Below are 19340 nucleotides of genomic sequence, written 5' to 3'. Positions count from 1 at the left end.
CATCGGATCACGGCTGTTCCAAAGGGGTTCAAATGCGTTTGATGGGGTTTCGAGCGATTTGAAAGGGTTTCAGGGCATTTCTGAGAAATTTTTGAAGGTTTAAGAGTGCTACAATGCAGTTTAGAAGAAGTATCTAAAGGTTAATGTGGAGCTTTACCAAGCATATAATCGTTCCATGCCATGGGGTGAGGGTTCGATTGCCGTACCGAGTGATGAAACTTGTCGCAAGGGGTTTCAGAGGGGTTTCTGAAGGATAATGTTGAAACATGTATATAAGAACCTCACATAAACCTTATTTGTAATATGGAGAGAGATCGTTAGTTACGTTTGTTATTCCAAGCCCGAGGACCCTTATTTTTGGAAACCCTAAACAATTATTGCAATCATCACTTGATCGAACATCTTTGCATGAGGATGAGAAAGCATGAACTTTGTTCGTAGGGCTTCAAATGATCGTTAGTTATGTTTATGGATACAATACCCTATATTCCTATATGCTTAAGCCTAGGCATAAGGGCCAGGGCATCAGGGGTAAATACCTGTGTCCCATCCCAGGATTCCAAGGACCAAGGAGTGACATTAACCTTCTTAGCAACTTCACTCCCACCGTTAATATTTCATATTCATGCTTCGTATACGGAACGGTTGGTACGAGATGTCCCCGTTCTTTGATTTCAATAACAATAACAACGCTGCACAGTAGGCCTGGCCGCTTTAATGTTTGTAATACATCTCAGATGTGCTGCAAGGATTAATAATGACAAGAAAAATGATGGAATTAGTCGATTCCACCATTTTCCAGGATTCTTTCAATGAATGGCTGTGTATGTGTAGACTAGACTAGACTAGACTAGACTAGACAATACCCTATATTCCTATATACACTATATTATGGTTTGGTCACCCTCATAGGTGTTAATAAGTTCCCCATGCGCCTCAAGTAAGGGGCCGTTCATAAACCATATAGAGTTTCAGGGGATGGGGAAAGGTCTGTCCAAAGCCTACCTTCCATACAAATTTCAATATGGACAGAAGTCTACGAGTGTGACGAGAAGGGCGGGCGATTGATTATGACCAAAATTTGGTCTATGAGATTTATGAGCGGCCCCTAATGTTACCTCAATTGAGATACTTAAATAAAATTTATCTAATTTGTTTTTAATATAGGAATATAGGGGTTTCGGTGTATTGGAGTTACAATAAAATAATGGACAGGTAATTTACAAAACTTCCGTATATAATTATTATTGTCTCAGTTATACAGTTTAAAACCGTAAGAAAAAACAATTGGTTCAGACTTGTTGTCATTGCATTGGTCGTGACGCTAAATGACAGAAGCTATCACTCTTAAGCAGGAACTTATATAGGTATAAAAATGAGCAAAAGCAGCGAATTGCCGATGAAACACAACCCCATCGTAAAACTGTCCCAATGCATCAACAATCGATCCCAAATATGCATCCTTTTACACATCATTTCCCAAATCGTCCGTCAACCAACCAAAAATAGCTTCCGGAATGGACGGATTGTTGTCGTACTTATGTATAATTCAAAGGACAAATACGTCGCCTTTTCCTGCTTCTCTCTACCGATAGCATCGATATCGTCATCGTCACCATCCGTCGGTCGTCGTGGTAATGTAGTGCGGAAATGTCGTACGCTCCATTCCGAAACAACCAGGATGACATCCTGGTGTGGTATGCTTCCCCGGGGACAGTAAAACACACTTTATCCCGGACAATCGAAAGTTATGTAATATGCAAAATGACATCGAATATAAAGCAAGATTAGCTTCCTCTACCCGCCTGTCTGCATGCATGGGAAGTTCACGGTGGACCGCGCCGTTCAATTTAACCGGATCTATACCATTCCCCCGAGAGAGTTCGGATGCATGATGTTAGTATTCAGGGAAGCGAGTGCATTCGATAGTCCTTGAACGTTATTTGCCGCGTACGTACGTCGTCGTCGCCATCTGCTTCCATCTCCTTTCAGTTCCCCATCGAAACGCTGTACATCTATTAGCACATGGTCATCCCCGAGCAACAGTACGAACCCATGCAACGGAGTTGACCTCCGTCACACGTGTTTATGGTTCACATTGCAGTTAGTTTCGATGTTTAGTATGATGCCTCTAATAGTTGGTGATGTAATTTCTACTTTCAGAGTACACATGTCTTTGCGTCGGAGAGAACCCGAACCACGGTTACACCAATTTTGACAACTTTATGTGGTCAATGTTAACTACCTTCCAGCTCATTACGCTAGATTATTGGGAGAATGTGTATAATATGGTAAGTAAAGTGAAACCCGTCGTAAGTAGATTCCGATCCACTGTTATTATCATTGTTATTTTCATTCGATTACAATAGTCGACAATTATTGAAAAATTTTAATGATATTTTCAAAGTTACCCAAAAAATGCCCTTAACAAGTTATGATAACAAAAATAGGATCAAGTGACATTTTCTTTGTTTTGCTTTGGCTGACCAAGCCATGTGGGAAATTACATTGTTTGAAAATGCTTTGACACCCATGTGCACAACAGAACATAATACATACATGTACCCAAGCAGCACCTGCAACATCATACAGATTGTGGCTTTCTATGTTCACGAAACTTCCATCTTGTCAATTGAGTTGCATTTAAACTCCGAAATTCGTAAAGTTGTGGCTTTGTTTCATAGAAATCACAAATTACCACGTGTTTGACATCGATTCGTGGAGGCGGAGCTTACATATTGCTCGCAAGTGTTAATATAGTCAGCTTACATTAAATGTGTTATGTAACATGCATGAAACCAGGGATGAGAACACTCACTTGCAACGAGTTACATTCACTTGCTATTTTCTCTGCTCAGAAGCGTGCAATCAAGAAACATTGTATGGACGACTTTTACCTTGTGATTTCGTCTAAAACTTTGCCGAATAGAGTAGGGGTCGCACACGAGTCCCAAGGTCGTGACGGCGCTGTGAAAGCGACTCTCCACGAGATGAGTTTAATTTACATTCACCTCGTGGAGAGTTGCATTTGCAGCTACCTCACGACTTCGGTATGCGTGTGCGACCCTTACCCTATTCGGCAAAGTTTTAGACGAAATCACAAGGTAAAAGTCGTCCATACATCGTTTCTTGATTGCACGCTTCTGAGTTGAGAAAACTGCAAGTGAGTGTAACACTTTCCAAGTGAGTGTTCCCATCCTTGCATGAAACATCTAACTCTGGTTTGTTTGTTCAGATTAGGTTCCAAATGAGTTACAGAAAACTTGAGCGTCTTTTCATTTTGACAGTTCTCTAAATTAGGACAAAGAAGGTGCAATAAAGTAACAAGTAACTTCAGTAGCTTTTATAGTGTGTTGAGCATCGATTCTCTCACAGAGCTTTTGGTGTAGTATGTAGGGTGACTAGATAATACTCCTGGTGTCCATGGTTCGAGTCTGGACAATTTTTTTCCCATCTTTTTTATCATTCCTCCTCGTTTATGTTGCATAAGAATTCAGAATCTGCGCTTTTTGGGTTTCAATGAAGAAGCAATTGTGTTCTGTCGTCCGTAATACGGACAGTGAATAAATTGCACTAAGGTTGCTGTTACTGGATTAGCAACAAGTCGTGTTGTTGCAATAGTACGCCACAATACTCGGTTTGTGGCTGCCGCTCTCCATCCTCGGTCGCACCTAATGCTCGCCAGGTCACGCTCCACCTGGTCCGCCCATCGTGCTCTCTGCGCTCCACGCCTTCTTGTGCCAACCGGATCAGTTGCAAACACCAGCTTTACAGGGTTGTTGTCCAGCATTCTTGCAACATACCCTGCCCATAGTATCCTTCCGGCTTTGGCCACCTTCTGGAAGCTGGGTTCGCCGTAGAGTGCAGTGAGCTCGTGGTTCATCCTTCTCCGCCACACATCGTTCTCCTGCACACCACCGAAGATCGTTCTTAGCACGCGTCGCTCGAAAGCTCCGAGTGCTTGCAGGTCCTCCTCGAACATGGTCCATGTCTCGTACCCGTAGAGGACCACCGGTCTTATTAGCGTTTTGTACATGGTGCATATGGTGCGTGGGTGAATCTTTTTCGACCGCAGTTTCTTCTGGAGCTCGTAGGCCCAACTTTCGCTGGTGATGCGCTTCCGAATTTCACGGCTTACGTTGTTGTCAGCCGTCAGTAAGGATCCGAGGTAGACGAATTCCTCCACCACCTCGAAAGTATCCCCATCTATCGTAACATTACTACCCAGATGGGTCCGGTGGTGTTCGGTTCCGCCTACCAGCATGTACTTTGTTTTTGAGGCATTCACCACCAGTCCGACCTTTGCTGCTTCGCGTTTCAGGCGGGTGTACAGCTCTGCCACCGTTCCAAATGTTCTGGCAATAATGTCCATGTCATCCGCAACCCAAGTTACACAGAAAACATCTTTCAAAATCAAACCTTCAAAAGATGATTTATAGCTGTAATATAAGTGTATCATGAAGCATATTGTGTTATTATTAGGCTTTTATAATGTTAGTCGATTACAAACAGCAAAAAATATCAAAGATTGCACCAAGTATTAAATAAGTACATTTTACTAATATATAACAGTAATACAACATCACTCATGAAAACCAGAATGTTTTTATTTTACAAAGGCCTCTTGTTTTGGGTTTGCCGAATTTTCATAACTGCACAATTCAACACAGATTATAGCATAGTTTTCATGGCCCATATGTTGGTCGGTAGTGGACAGAAAGATCTCCAACGAGGACGATGATATCGAAACTTGTGTCGAGGTAGATTTGTATTGGCTGTCGAGCATACAGAGCGTCGAAGACGACGACCGCAGAAAAGTTTGATCTGGGTTATTATCGTTAAATTTCGGGACACAAATAGAACTCTTGTGTACGGGCGAATAGTAGCTGCTCACATATCGTTCTGGACATCACCAAGCATCATCCTCTGACCTCTCGGCAGCAGCTGGAATTATCCCGAATCAGATTGCGATTGGTTTAATTCCTGAATTTCCAAAAAAAAAAACGACTCAGATTCAGCACCAACAGCAGAGCGAAGAGAGCAATGACAATGTTTACGTTTACATTTTGACAGATTCAACCATGCTGAATTAGGTTGTAGTGTAGTTATTTTAGAGTTTAAATTTTGACCTCAAAACATGAAAACCGATTGGTATTTTTTTTCCTTTAATTCATTATAAATTTGGAAACAAAACTATTTATTGATTTCATATTTCTCTAATCTCACGTGTGTTATAAACAGTGAAAAATATTAGGCTCAAAGACAATTATTATTATAATTTGGATAGTTGTTTACATTTTATGTACGACACTGTAAGCTTCATAGAGAATCAGCCATAGTGGTTATTCACGGGAAGTCAATAAATTGATAGAACAGCACAATTTGGTTGGCTTATTTTTATGGACATTGTTGGCTTATTTAATTGAACCCTGCAGCACTTGAAATTTGGGTGAGCAAAATCGACAGTTTCACCATAAATTTTCATTCGCATGTGAAATAGTGCTACCATCATTGAGCATAAACCATGTCTTAATTGGCTATTCAAATAAACTACAAAAAATATTGGCTTCATAACCTTTTTCAAATTCCATGTTCATGTGGTTGAAGAAGCCAAATATATTTATAATTAAATTAATTTTATTTTCAGTGTTCTGACAATTCTAGACGAACATTTTAAAAGGGCCTATCTGCTTTTTGTAAACAAACATGTTTCTGTCTCTGTAGGGCCCATCTGCATCCACCCACGCACATCAACACCCTTATCAGAAAGAGTGTTCCTCAAGCTATCTGTTAAGGGTGTTGATGTTCGTGGATGGATGGAGATGGGCCCTACAGAGACAGAAACATGTTTGTTTACAAAAAGTAGATAGGCCCTTTTCAAATGTTCATCTAGAATTTTTCCGCTACCTATGTACATTGTTGGATATATTATTTTTGTAGTATAAATGCTTTCTATCAGATATATAGCTAAAGAATAAGCTAAATTCCAACCTGTGCAAATAATGTGTACTATAAACGTTTATTTTACAAGTTATATTACTGCCAAAATGTATTATTTGAGCTTATGAACATAATTGTTTTATATGTGTGTTTTGCAAGTGATATTATTGATAAATATTTGGATGCATATTTGGAAGTTGGATGGTATGTTCTATATCACATTTTTAAGCAATATAAATGTGTTGAGATCCATCTTATATTATATGAAGATGTTTTATAAGCCGCCATTTTTGCGCTGTTTTGATTGTATAATTGAACATATAAGTAAATTATACAAGAAAAGTACATTAAGTTTTGTATGAATAGTGAACTTTAAACATTTATACAGCTTGTTGTGTTGCTTGGGAAAGCACACAAATTGACCGGATTTTGTGAAAATCGTTCCCCGGCTCGTCGCATCACACCATCCAGAGCGATGTTGAAGAGTAGGCATGAGAGTCCATCACCTTGTCTCAGTCCCCGGCGAGATTCGAATAAACTGGGTAGTTCACCCGAAACCCTCACGCAGTTTTGCACACCGTCCATCGTTGCTTTAATCAGTCTAGTCAGCTTCCCAGGAAAGCCGTTTTCGTCCATGATTCTCCATAGCTCTGAGCGGTCGATACTGTCGTATGCCGCTTTGAAGTCGATGAACAGGTGATGCGTTGGGACCTGGTATTCACGGCATTTCTGGATTTGCCGTACGGTAAAGATCTGGTCCGTTGTCGACCGGCCGTCGATGAAGCCGGCTTGATAACTTCCCACGAACTCATTCGTTTAAGGTGACAGACGACGGAAGATGATCTGGGATAGCACTTTGTAGGCAGCATTCAAAATAGTGATCGCCCTGAAGTTCTCACATTCCAAATGGTCGCCAGAACATGTGCCCGATGAACAAATTGACTAGACTAGACATCTCTTGAAAAAATATCAGGAAAACTTTACTTCACTCACTGAGTAACGAGCTTTTGAGATCAAGAAAAATAAATCAACTCATACAGCTCATACTGAAGCGCCCTTACAAATAGAGATACTATTTTCGGCAGCTTTGTTTGCTTCGTCATGAAATATAACCGCTAACCACTAATGAACGATTTGAGCTTCGTATGTATTAAATAAGTAACATTTGAGGGGGTGAGAAGCAAAGGGGTGTAAGTGACAAAAACGTTCCAGTAAACGAGGTTTAAAGTTTTGCACCAATTTTACATCCCATACAAACTGTGTGGGAACTCTGAAGAATTTTATGTTATGCTCAGTTTAAGGACAAGGTATTTGGAGTACATTGCTCAAAATTTCTAGAGCACCGTTTTTTAGAACCGTTGGTTGAACGGATTTGGATTAAAATGCATCACGCTGTTGACAACCACTGAACAATTAGCGTGATGCATTTTCATCCAAATCCGTTCAACGGTTCTAAAAAACGGTGCTCTAGAAATTTTGAGCTATGTACGCCAAATACCTTGTCCTTAAAATCGACAAAATGGTCATTTACACCCCTTTCCATTTGCGCCAAACATTTGTGTGTGTGTGTGTGTGTGTTTTTTTTTGTTATTTCCATATAACAGAAATATTTCAGGAATTCTTTCAGAAATTTCTTAATAAATTTATTTAAAGTTTACCCCACATTTTTTTCAGAAATAACTGTTGGGGCTCTTTAAAAAAATCTACCAAAGATTCATACAGAAATTTTCCCCAAAGGATTCCTACAGTTTGTTATAGGCTAATTCAGATATTTCACTAGCTATTCCTCCATAATTTCTCATAAAATTATTTCAGAAAGTCTTGCTTCAGAAATCCTGCAGTGATTCCTTCAGAAATTCTTTGAGAGATCCCTCCACAAAATTATCAAAGAATTCCGAAGGATCAATGGATCTTCGGGATTTCCTCCAAGAATTCTTGCTAAAAATACTCCGGGTATTTCTTCAGATATTTCCAAAGCGGTGTCTTCAGAAAAACTTCCAAAGGTTAAAAAAATCTGCCAGGAATATTCTCGGAGATTTCACTGAAAATATATTCAAGAATTCTTCCAGGAATTCCTTCAGAAAATGTAAAGATCATCCGAAAATTAATTTAGGAACATGTTTATAAAACCTTTCCTTGAATTCCTTCGCAAATTGATCTATGGATTCCTTTAGAAAATTTATCAGACAGACATGCCTTTCAGATTCACTGCATTCCTTTTGACAGTTCTTTTAGATAATCTATCATGGATCTTTTCAGACATTGCTCTAGAATTTCCTTCAGAATTATCTCTAGAAGGTCCTCCAGGAAATTCCTCCAGAAAACTCCTCCAGAAAACTCCTCCAGAAAATCTTCCTCAGAAATTTCTACATATTTTTTTCAAAACTCTGTACGAGAATTCTTTCAGAAAATCATTCACAAATTCATTCAAAAATGCTTCAGTGATTAATTAAAAAAATCATAAGTTCAGAATTTCAGAAGTCACACCAGAGATTTGTGCAGGAGCTAAAACAGAGATAAGATTTCTTCAAGATTTTCTTCAGCATTTCCCCCAAAGTTTTCTTTAAGAATTTTTCCACGATCACTTTGAGCAATTTATTCAGATTCTAGAAATTTTCATTTTAAATTGTATTAAAAATACCTACCTCAAGATTTTTTGCTCTAGAGATCTGTGCAAAAGTTTATCCATGCTCTTCTTCAACTGTTCCTACAAAATTCCCTCAGAAATACGTCCCCAGCTTGCTCCAGGAATACTCCCTGAAAACTTCCAAGCATTTTATCAAAGGATTACTCCGGGAGTTTATTTTTAAAACGAAAAAAAAATCCAAAGAATTTCATCAAGGCTTTTCCTAGGAGTTTCTTTAGGTATTTCTCCAGGGAGTACTTCAAAAAATCCTGCTGGGATTTCTTCAAGAATTTCCCAGGAATTTCTCTAGAGAATTGTTCAAGAGCGCTTTCAGATATTTCTTCATCAATTCTACCGGATAATTCTTTAAACATTTTATCAGAAATTCTTTCAGAAATTCCTGCAGGATTACTTTTAATCGTCAAGTAATTTTCAAAAATATTTTCAGAGGGTTCTTCCGAACATAAGGGATTTATTTTCAAGAATTCCTGTGAGAGAATCCGTCAATTGTTCTTTTATGGAAATTTTGAGAAATTCATCTAATTTTTTTCTAAAGCCTGAAAAGATTCTGTCGGAAATTCTTCTAAGTCTTCCTCCAAGAATTCCATGAAAAATTCTTTCAGGGATTCCTGCAGAAATTCCTTTCAGAAAATGGTCCTGTGGCTGCAGGAATTGTTCCAGACATTCATTTTTTTTCAGAAGTTCTTCGGGAAATTGCAGAAAGAAATAGTGGAAGTATTCTTGAAAGAACCCCTGGAAGAAATTTGCAGAAATCCCTGGATGATTGTCTCAAGGAATCATCTTCTTCAAAAATCTCCTTATGATAAATTTGGAGATTTCAAGAACAAATTTTTCAAAAAGATTCTAGAGAGATTCTCGGACAAAAATTTCTTAAAAAAATTTCTGGAAAAAATCTTTGCTGAATGCTTGAGAACATACCTGAAGAAACTTATAAATATATTTTCGTACTTTCTAGAAAAAAATATCATGAGAAATTTCTGGAGGAACTGAGAAAATAATTTCAATGAAAAATTGCTTCAAAAGTGTATGAAGAGAATCCACGGGCTTGGTGGTCAAGTGGCTACCGCTTCTGATTCGTATGCAGAAGGTCATGGGTTCAATCCCTGGCCCGTCCCTTTTCATCCTACTTTGTATCTTTCTATCCACTTCCTCTCTCTCTCTCTCTCTCTCTCTCTCTCTCTCTCTCTCTCTCTCTCTCTCTCTCTTCTCTACATATACAACTCATGTATATTCATATGTTCATAGCCATCGCTAGAACCAGAAACGAATTGGAAAAAAAAGTCGTTTCCCTCCCTTCCAATTTCCACTCACAGCACAGTGTATATAACGCCTACAAGTTATGCAACCAAAGCGTGCTGTGCCGCTTGACCTTATTCACCTCATTCACCACACAATCTATCACCTTACGAACACTATAAATAACCCCCTATCCATGGATCGCATCACCGACCCAACGGTGACTCCCAGATCTCCCATCCTTTCCGTCTAACAAATACCCCAGTCCGTGCTGGATGTGGGCATGCAGAGGTGATCTCGGTCTTTAGTAGCAACAACCAGCATACTCTAACATTCCTTTCCCTTCCCAACTGACTATAGGGACGTGGCCGGCGCCGGTATTGATCCAAAATGTATGAGCTGCTAGAATTGCACTTTGAGAATAAGTCGAGTGTCCCAGCCCTTATTCATTTGGATCTCAGTGCAATTGGTACCAGCTCAGATCAGTAACGGAGCAGCAACCATTGACATGTATAGTCAGATTTGATAGTTTGATAGTTTAAACGTGTATGAAGAGAATCCTTTAGAAATCGATAAAAAAATTTCTGAAAAAAAAATCATTTCTGAAAAACATTACAGACAAAAGTACTTAAATAAACCCCACGTTAAATTTCGGAGGGTATCATGAAGGTTTTTTTCGACCATTATTCGGGAAATTGCATCTTTTGAAGAAATATTTGGAGGAACTCCTTGTGAAATCCTTGAAGAAATTCATAGAAGAATCACTTGACAAATTTCTGAACGAGTTTCTCGAGAAATCCCAAAAATAAACGTAGCTAGCTTTTCAGATAAGCAGCAGCCTTAGCAAATTTATACCAACTACCTTTTATAACTAAACGTAACGCGATGAAATTGGAAAGAATTATATTCCCAAAGCATTACTTCACTCTTCAGGTGTCACGCTGTTGAATTTTGTACATTGTGTTGGAAAAAAAATCTCGCCTATTCTACACAAATCAGCGTTGTGCTGGTAGCAATGGACAATTTCTGGAAAATTAGGGATTTTTTCCTTTACTCGTGCATTGATTCTTCTGAAGCTTAATTTTGTTTGTCAATATCAACAAACCTATTTCAATAAATCATAGCTGAACTCTTTTAAAAGTTACGAGCTCCTTTTAGGACTAAGCCAAAATTGTCTTCATGATTTTCTTCAAAGTTTTCTCCAGTAAAACACAATGGACACACGTCCGAAGATTTTTTGAAAATGTATTCATAATATCTTTTACGACTAACTGGAGTTTTTTCAGTTAATAATAACCCAATTTGCCGAAGCTTATTAGCAATCCTTAAATAGCCTGGATCTCTATTCCTCTAAGACGACTGAAGTATTGATCCGAGTACATCCTTGCCAGAATTTCTTTAAAAACAGTTTTATATACTCCTACTTATACTACATATACTCTTCTCAAAATATAAGTTTATGCAAATGTCAATTGTCGTATTCCCGGAAGTATCCTTGGAAGTATCCTTGGAAGTTTTGAAGGCATTCTCGTAAAAGCCTTGAAGTTATTACCGGCGGAAACCCTCGAGGTGTCCTTGTAAGAATTTCTGAAGGAAATCCCTGAATTCTTTCGGAGTATATGTAGAACTCTCAAATGTTGGAATTCTTGGAAAAATCCTAAAATTAACCTGAAGGAATTCCTGGACAAACAGCTGGAATGTATTTGAAAAAAAAATGTCTGGAGGAATTTGAAAAGCAGTTCCTAGAGGAATTCGTGGTGCGTTTTCGAGAGAAATTTCAAGAGGAAGCCCTGAGAGAATTCCGAAAGAGTCTTCCCTGGATTAATTCCTAAAAAAATCCAGGAGAAATGTCTGGAAGCGCTTCTAGCATGTAAGTTCTTATATGTTTAAAGAAAATCACAGTACAGTCACTGAAACAATAACAGGATATATTTCTGAAAGAAGTGCAGGACGAATTTCTGAAGAAACTCTTTTGCAGGAGCTGCAGGGGGTATTCTTGAAGAAATTCATGGATGAATTCCTGAATAAATCTGTGGATGATCTGCTTAAAGATTTCTCGGCGATAATTGTGAAAGAATTCCTGGATGATTTCTTTTAGATTTCTTGGAGAATTTCCTCATTCCCGTATCCCTCTGGAGGTTCCTCTAGAAGTCCTTCAAGTAATTAAAAAAAAACTTGGGTGAATCCCTGAAAAATATGATGAACGGATTTCTGAAATTCCTGATCGAGCCTCTGAATAAAGTTTTGAAAAGATCCAGAGAGGAATTTCTGAGGAAATCACTACAGGAATTCCTGGAGCAATGCCTGAAAGAACTCCTAGAACAATCCCTAAAGGAATTTCTGGAGAAATCCCTAGAGAAATTCCTGCAGCTACCTTTGAGAAATTTCTGGAGAAACCGCTAGAGGAGTTCTTGGAGAAATCTCTGAAGGAATTTCTTCTGAAAGGATAAATAGAGGACTTCCTGGAGAAATTCCTGAAATATTTCCAGGATAAATTTCCAGAAATTTCAGGAGGAATTCTCGGAGAAATATCTGAATGAATTACTGGAATAACCTATGGAATAATCTTCAATGGAATTTTTGGCAAACTCCTGGACGAATTTCTGGACGAATCCGTGATATAATTCCTGGAGGAGAAATCCCTGGATAAATTTCTGGAGAAAACCCTGAAAGAATTCCCGGAGGAATCTCTGGAAAAATTCCTAAAGGAATTACTGCAGAAATTTTTCAAAGAATTCCTGAAGGAATCCCTGAAAGATTTTTCCATATAAAAAATCCTGTAGGAATTTCCGAAGGAATTCCTGGAGGAATTTCTAAATCAATTCCTGGAAGAATTTCTAAATCAATTCCTGGAGGAATTTCTAAATCAATTCCTGGAGAAATTCTTGGAGTAATTCCTGAACGTATTCTTGGTAGAATTCCTGGAGGAGTCCCTGGGGAAATGCCTGGATGAAATCCTGGAGGAATGCCTCGAGGAATACCTGGAATAATTGCTAGATAAATTTGGGGATAATTTCTGGGGGATTCCTGAAAAAAAAAACTTGAAAGAATTCGTAGAGGAATCTCAAAAGAAATTCTTGGAATAGTGCCTGTATAAATTCCGGGAGGAGGATTTACTGGAGAAATTGCCATAGTAATGTCTGAAGGAATTCCTGGGGAAATTGATGCAGGAGTTCCTGGATTAATTTCTGGTGAAATTTTTGAAGGTATTACTGGAGGTATCCCTGAATGAAATCTTGGAGGATTGCCTGGATGAATTCCTGGAGAAATCTTGGAAGATTGCCCGGATGAATCCCTGGAGAAATCCATATAGAAATCTCTGAAGGAACTCCTAGAGAAATCCTTGAAAAATCTCCAGAGGAACTTCTAGAGCAATCCCTACATAAATTCCATACCTGGAGGAGCCTATGGAGAAATCCCTTCAGGAATTTCTGGAGCATTTTCTTGAAGAATCACTGGAGAACTTTCAGGAAAAATTCCTGTATGAGTTTCTGGAGGGAATCCTAGATCAATCCCAGAAAGAATTCCTAGAGGCATCCCTGGTGGAATCTCTATTTCATTTATTCATTTATTCAAATATTACATTTCAAGAGGAATACCTGGAGGAATCTCTGGAGGAATTCCGAGAGGAATCTCTAGCGGAGTATTTAGAGGAATTCCTGGACGAATCCTGGGCGAATTTTGAAACTAATCCCTGAAGGAATTCACAGATGAATCCTGGTACTATTCCTGTAGAAATTTGTGGAAGAATACCTTGAGGAATTCCTGGAAGAGATTTAAGGATCATTTTCTGAGGGAACTCCAGAAGGAGTTTCTGAAGAAATCCCAGGAGGAAGTATTGAACATTCAAGATCATGCTTCAATTTTTTTTTTAAGAAAAACAGATTTTAAGGTTTCCTGAAAATCGAGCTCTACAGTTTTTAAAAATATGGCATTTTCTAAAATATAAATAGGGGAAATTGTGTATTTTCGGCGAAACTGCCGAGAATACTCATCGTCACCCTATCTTGCGTTTCGATCAACCCATTTTCAATCTTTTTGCATAAATAGAAAGCTGAATATACTATGTTTCGTTCATCTGAACATAATTTTTGCATCAAATTAGCGGGATTCAAGATATTGGTGATTATATTGGTCATTCTCCTTAAATTTGAGCAAAATTTCTTTTTCTTTTTCAACGTACATTTGAAATATTAGATTTTATTAGATGTTACACCCAGCTACAGTAAAAAATTCAGCTCAATCGGAGCATTGGTTACCGAAAAAGAGATGTATAAAGGGAGCAACTTTGCTTAAAAAAAGAACAAACATTGATTTCAAATCGACAGCCTTGTATGGAAACCCAAAAAAAATTCCGCTCTACTTTATTTTTTTTTCTTTCACGTTCTCGAACTCAGCACATGATTCTACATTAAAAATGATCATCAGCTTTCCGAGTTCAAAAATGCTGTAAATTAGTGTAAATAGTTGCACAAAAATCTCCGCATATCATTCTGATTCATGCTTTTGAAGGGCAGAAAAGTGATCACACTCTCTCCGCCAATTGCTGCGGTGAATTTGTTTCTTGTCACTTGTCCTAGTTTTTGTTGATCCATTAGTATTTTTCTCGTTTGTCACTCTTTGACATAATCATTTCCCGTCATTTTTTTAAAAACTTTCAGAAACTGTTGACATCGCCAGACCTACTAGTATCTGTGACCCTGTCGTCTAGCATCTGATATAGTTAATGTTTGGTTCTTTGTAGAACCTCATATCTATGACGTCCAAACAATAATGTCGCCCCTCGATCATCACATGGTCTCTCTATCTTTTCAAGTTTCATTCCCAAAGCGAGCCAGAATTAAATGGTGCTCTTCACCATCACTGACAAAATATAAAATCTTTTAAGATGCATCGTAATTAATTTCCTATTATCGTGTTGGAGAAATTCAGCTACATTATCTTTCTAAAAAGTGTTTGAAAAATACAACTGCATTTGAATTCAGTTTATCTTTCACTCACCAATGTGCTGAAAGGAGAAAATGTTCCAGGTGCGTTCATGAATATTCAATGCCAGACATGAATCTATGCAGAGTACAACAAATAACCAAGTCATACAAACAATTCCAACTGCTTGCCCTTATGCCAGCAGTTAATCTAGACCCCCTGCTGCGGTTGTTGGCACCTGTGGGAGAATGCTTTTCACACATGTTGGAATCATCATCAGACTACCAAATCCGGAAAATTCCCAAAGCCTTTCCGTCCTAAGCCAGGAAAATGTTGCCGACGTACGAGCAACCACCTCTAGGAACGGAAGTGGGAGCACGTACACCGGAATTAATGAACTGAATATTATTTAGTGTGATCCCGTCGTCGTCCGTAGCCTCCGAGTTCCGACGACCGGTGAAAAACCATCCCACTCATCCCGACCAATATTCGTTTATGTAATGTAATTGAATATTCATTGGTGGTGCTTAAATGTGCAATGTGCATCTCTCTCGCCGTACGAGTGTCCGATTACAAGCAAACGCCCATAAATAATTTTGATTGCTAAAATGGTGCAAGTTTAGATTTAATTGATTGTAAGTTTCGGAGTGGAATAAATCACATTCATGCATGCTGTCGGTATGTGCTGTGCAACTACTGAGTAGGAAAATAATAAATTGGCACTCCAATTGGTTTTGCTTGTCCCGCGGGGGGACGGTCGCGATGACTGAGTGTACAATTTACAATATCATATTCGATTGTTGGGTGAAATTGATCTGGCTTAATTTTAATTGCTTTGAAACTGGACCTGCAGCTGCTCGTGACCCTTGACGGGAACCTACATTGACATTAATTGAAGGGTTCATAAATAATTGATTCAGGTGTAATGTATGATGTGAAATAACATGCTCTATTATTAATTATTCTGCTTTTAAGTTTTCTCTGTAACAATTCAAATTGTGACAGTTTCTTTGAAAGTGATGAAAATTGCGGCAAGTGAGTTATAAAGGATAATATTTAATCCGTATGATGGCTCATTCTTTTTTCGGTAGACTAAATATGAATATCTTCGCGTCGACAAAATTTTGTCAAAAAACTATATACTATTATAACTTGATTCACAGCTACCGTCCTCCATTCTGGGCTGCGTTTCACATAAAAGAAGTTGCAATTTTCGCAACATACTTACCGCACCGTAGTTTTCTAGCCGACGGGTCTCCTGGTGGTTTTCCCGCCTTTGGCAATAGAATCAAGCTCTGCCTCTCCCAAACCTCTGGGAAAACTCCCTCGTCCAGTTCGTATGCCATCTTGGTGTCGATAAACAGGTAGTTGGGACCTAGTAGGCATTTACTGAACTTCTGGAGGATTTGCCAGGTATTCACGGAACTTCTGGAGATCTGATCCGTTGTTGACCGGTCATCGTAAACCGGCATAGTAACTTCCCACGAACTCGTTTACTTCAGGTAATAGACGACAAAATTGATCTGGGTTAACACTTAGCGTCATTCAAATTGGTGATCGCTCGAAAGTTCTCACACATGAACTTGATACCTACGCCCCCCCCCCCCTGGTTGCCCATTAGCCTGGTACACGGTTTACATGGGAAAATACAAAAAATGGAAAAACTCAAGCTCCTGTATACTTTTTGAGTTCCACTTTGGTCCCATATCAACTGTGCAAAATTTCTGATCGATCGGAAAAACTATATTTTAGCGCCCGCCATTCTTAGTTTTTCATACGATTTAGTATGGGGAAATTTTACTCCTGCAAAGAAAAACCGCTAGGAGTCACCCCTAGATCCTTAAAAATAAGTTGATTAATGATTTCTGTAGAAAACTTCACTAGGAATCAGACCTCTGAAGACAGCAAACCGATGCGACGTTCGAGGAAAAAGTTATTAGGCCTCTCCCAATCGATAAAATAACGAGATTTTATTATTTATTGTTATTCCTTACATGTTAAACTGCGTTTGCATGCCATTCGGTTTTCAGTCAATAACTTTTTCCACATGCCTTAGATCGCTTTGCGGTCTTCGGAGGGTTAATTCCTCATAAAATTTCGAACAAAAATCATCCATCGATTTATTTTTAGGGGTCAATAGGCAGCCTGTGGTGATTTTTCTTTGAAAAAGTGATTTTCCCCATACCAAATCGTATGAAAACTTAAAATGGCTGGCGCTAAAATATAGTATCTCCGATCGATCTGAAATTTTGCACAGTTGATATGGGGCCAAAATGGAACTCAAAAAGTGTACAGGAGTAAAACGTCTTTTTGTGTCCCACGCTTTTGCCCATCCAGATGAGTTCTGCTGCGATACCGTCCTTACCAGTTGCTTTGTTGTGTTGTGGCATCCTTAACTTACCTCAGCGCGAATGGTGTTTCGTTCCCGTCCTTTGCTGCACCAACATAGTCATAGTTTCCTCCGTCGCCTAAATTCTCATCGCCATTCAGATGCTCGACGATGTGCTGCTTAGACCTTTCAATCACCCAACGTTTGTCCGTCGAGAGTCTTTTGTCTTTATCCCTGTAGATTTCGGTTCAACTCTAATCCTTTGCTAATTGCGTTGGGCTTCTGGTAGACCTTCCGTGTTTCTTGTGAATGTCAACAGTTCCATTTCCTCGCTCTTCGCTCCTTCCTGTCGGCGCTTTTTCTTCCGGAAGCTGGTCTGCTACTTCCGCTTATGTCAGTATCGCTCCACATTCTGTCGGGTCCCTTGCTGCAGCATTACCAGCCTTCTTATCCTCCAAAACTGCTCTGCACTGCTCGTTGAACTAATGATTCCGTCCCGACTAGGGTATCATAATTAAATTATATCAAAATAAGTTATTATGTTATACAGATTTTTCTAACATAGGCATTTATAATTTAGATGCAGGATGTTGTTAAATCTAATCTAATCTAATCTAATCTAACACAAACGTAGCCAGTACGAGAAAGCATCCTGGAAAACAATTGGGTTAGATTAAGCCCAATTATTTTTCTTGTCAATATTGATGATTGTGGCTTATCATAGATATGACACAATTATCAAAGCGGCCAGGCCTACTACGTTGTGTTTACCGCAAAGATGATTCTTTGAAATGCTTCGATATCATATAAGGTTTTGTTAACATCGAAATACTTCTAGAATCTACAGGGGAGGAAGGATGCGTGGACATACCGTACCAAACGCTCCGAGTTGAATAAGTTATATAGTTATGACAGCGTGCAAAATAATACAGATAAAATATGATGAAATATAAAACATAAAACAAGCTCACCAAATTGTGCCATTGAGTTGGTCCAGATCCTGGAGATTTTCAGCTCGTCCTTTTGCCTCCGTTGATTTCACAGCACACAAATATTATCTCCTGAATATCGAATTAAATGTCATACTCGCGGTCGCTACCATCCAATCACTTCCTGTTGCGATTGAGTGGAGATTTCAACAGCGAATGCTACCACCGTTTAAGCACATAATACACAACGTTTAAAAAGTACAACACTTGCTAGACTAGTGTAATACCGATATTATGAAAAAAAAATCATCTAGTGAAATGGCTAAATTTAAAAAATAGACGAAAAACACAGGTCACGTAAGATCCACACTAATGAAACGCTGGTAATGACAGTGAGTAGTTCTTCGCGCAAGAATTGTTAACCGGCACATTACTACCGAATCCACGGACGGAAACGAGGAGCATGACACTAAAAGCGTCTGTTCACGCCTAACCGTTAGCCAGACCCACATATTTCCTTTTACCATATCCTACATTCGAAAAATAATTTCACAACGCACTTTTTAGAAACCATCACTACTGTACGACGTTAACCTCGGCTCACAAACTCGAACTAGGCATCATCCGGTGGCGGAGAATCAGCCGAATCACTGTCGGAATCGCGAAAAAAAAACGGGAGCTCGAAGAAAATTGTGACAGGCACTCTGATGTTTGTTTTTTTTTTTTTATTCACCAATAACTCTACAATCAATTACCCTGGATATTCCTTCGGTAATGCCCTTGGTTCTTCATTCGATAATGACTCTGGGAACTTCCTCGCAAATTTTTATGAAAATGAATTTCTTTATCTATGCTATTTGGAATATTCACGGCATTTCCTTTGAACTATTTAGACAATTTCTTTGAGATACCTATACTACTAATTCAAGGAATTCCTAGCAGTTTCTTTTAGAATACCTTCGGCATTTCCGATTTAACTTGCCTCGAAAATTTCTTTGAGAATTTGCTCAGCAATTTCTTTAAAAACCTCTCAGGTAAATCTTTTGGAAACCTCTTCGATTATTACTTTGGGAACTTCTTGGTTAATTTCTCCAGAGATTCCTTTGATGTTTTTTTGGAAATAGTTTTAGAATTCTTTCGGATATTCCTTCTGAATTTAAAATTCTTTCGGCAATTATTTTTGGAATTCATTCTAAAATTCCTCCAGAATTGTTTCAAATTTTTCGTCAAAGTCGCCAGGATGTTGTTAAAATAACAAAAATTCTAACTTGTTCGTGAATTTCGACTGGAATTTGATTTATGATTTCGAACTGGCTTTCTCAGTCTAGGGAAT

General features: G+C 38.6%; 1 protein-coding gene across 1 annotated transcript in view; it reads left to right on the top strand.

Moving 5' to 3' along the window:
• The window catches only part of LOC109426789 (sodium channel protein 60E), an 820640-nt gene that overhangs the window by 700649 nt on the left and 100651 nt on the right, over window positions 1-19340 (top strand). Inside the window, exon 10 of the mRNA XM_062853525.1 lies at window positions 2164-2291. Within this exon, the coding sequence (XP_062709509.1) occupies window positions 2164-2291 (128 nt within the window). The remainder of the gene's footprint in view (window positions 1-2163; window positions 2292-19340) is intronic.

This window comes from Aedes albopictus, chromosome 2 (genome assembly GCF_035046485.1).
Source record: "Aedes albopictus strain Foshan chromosome 2, AalbF5, whole genome shotgun sequence".
Lineage (NCBI taxonomy): Eukaryota > Metazoa > Arthropoda > Insecta > Diptera > Culicidae > Aedes > Aedes albopictus.
The sequence above is the reverse complement of the archived record's forward strand: the minus strand, read 5'-3'. Positions and strand labels throughout refer to the sequence as shown.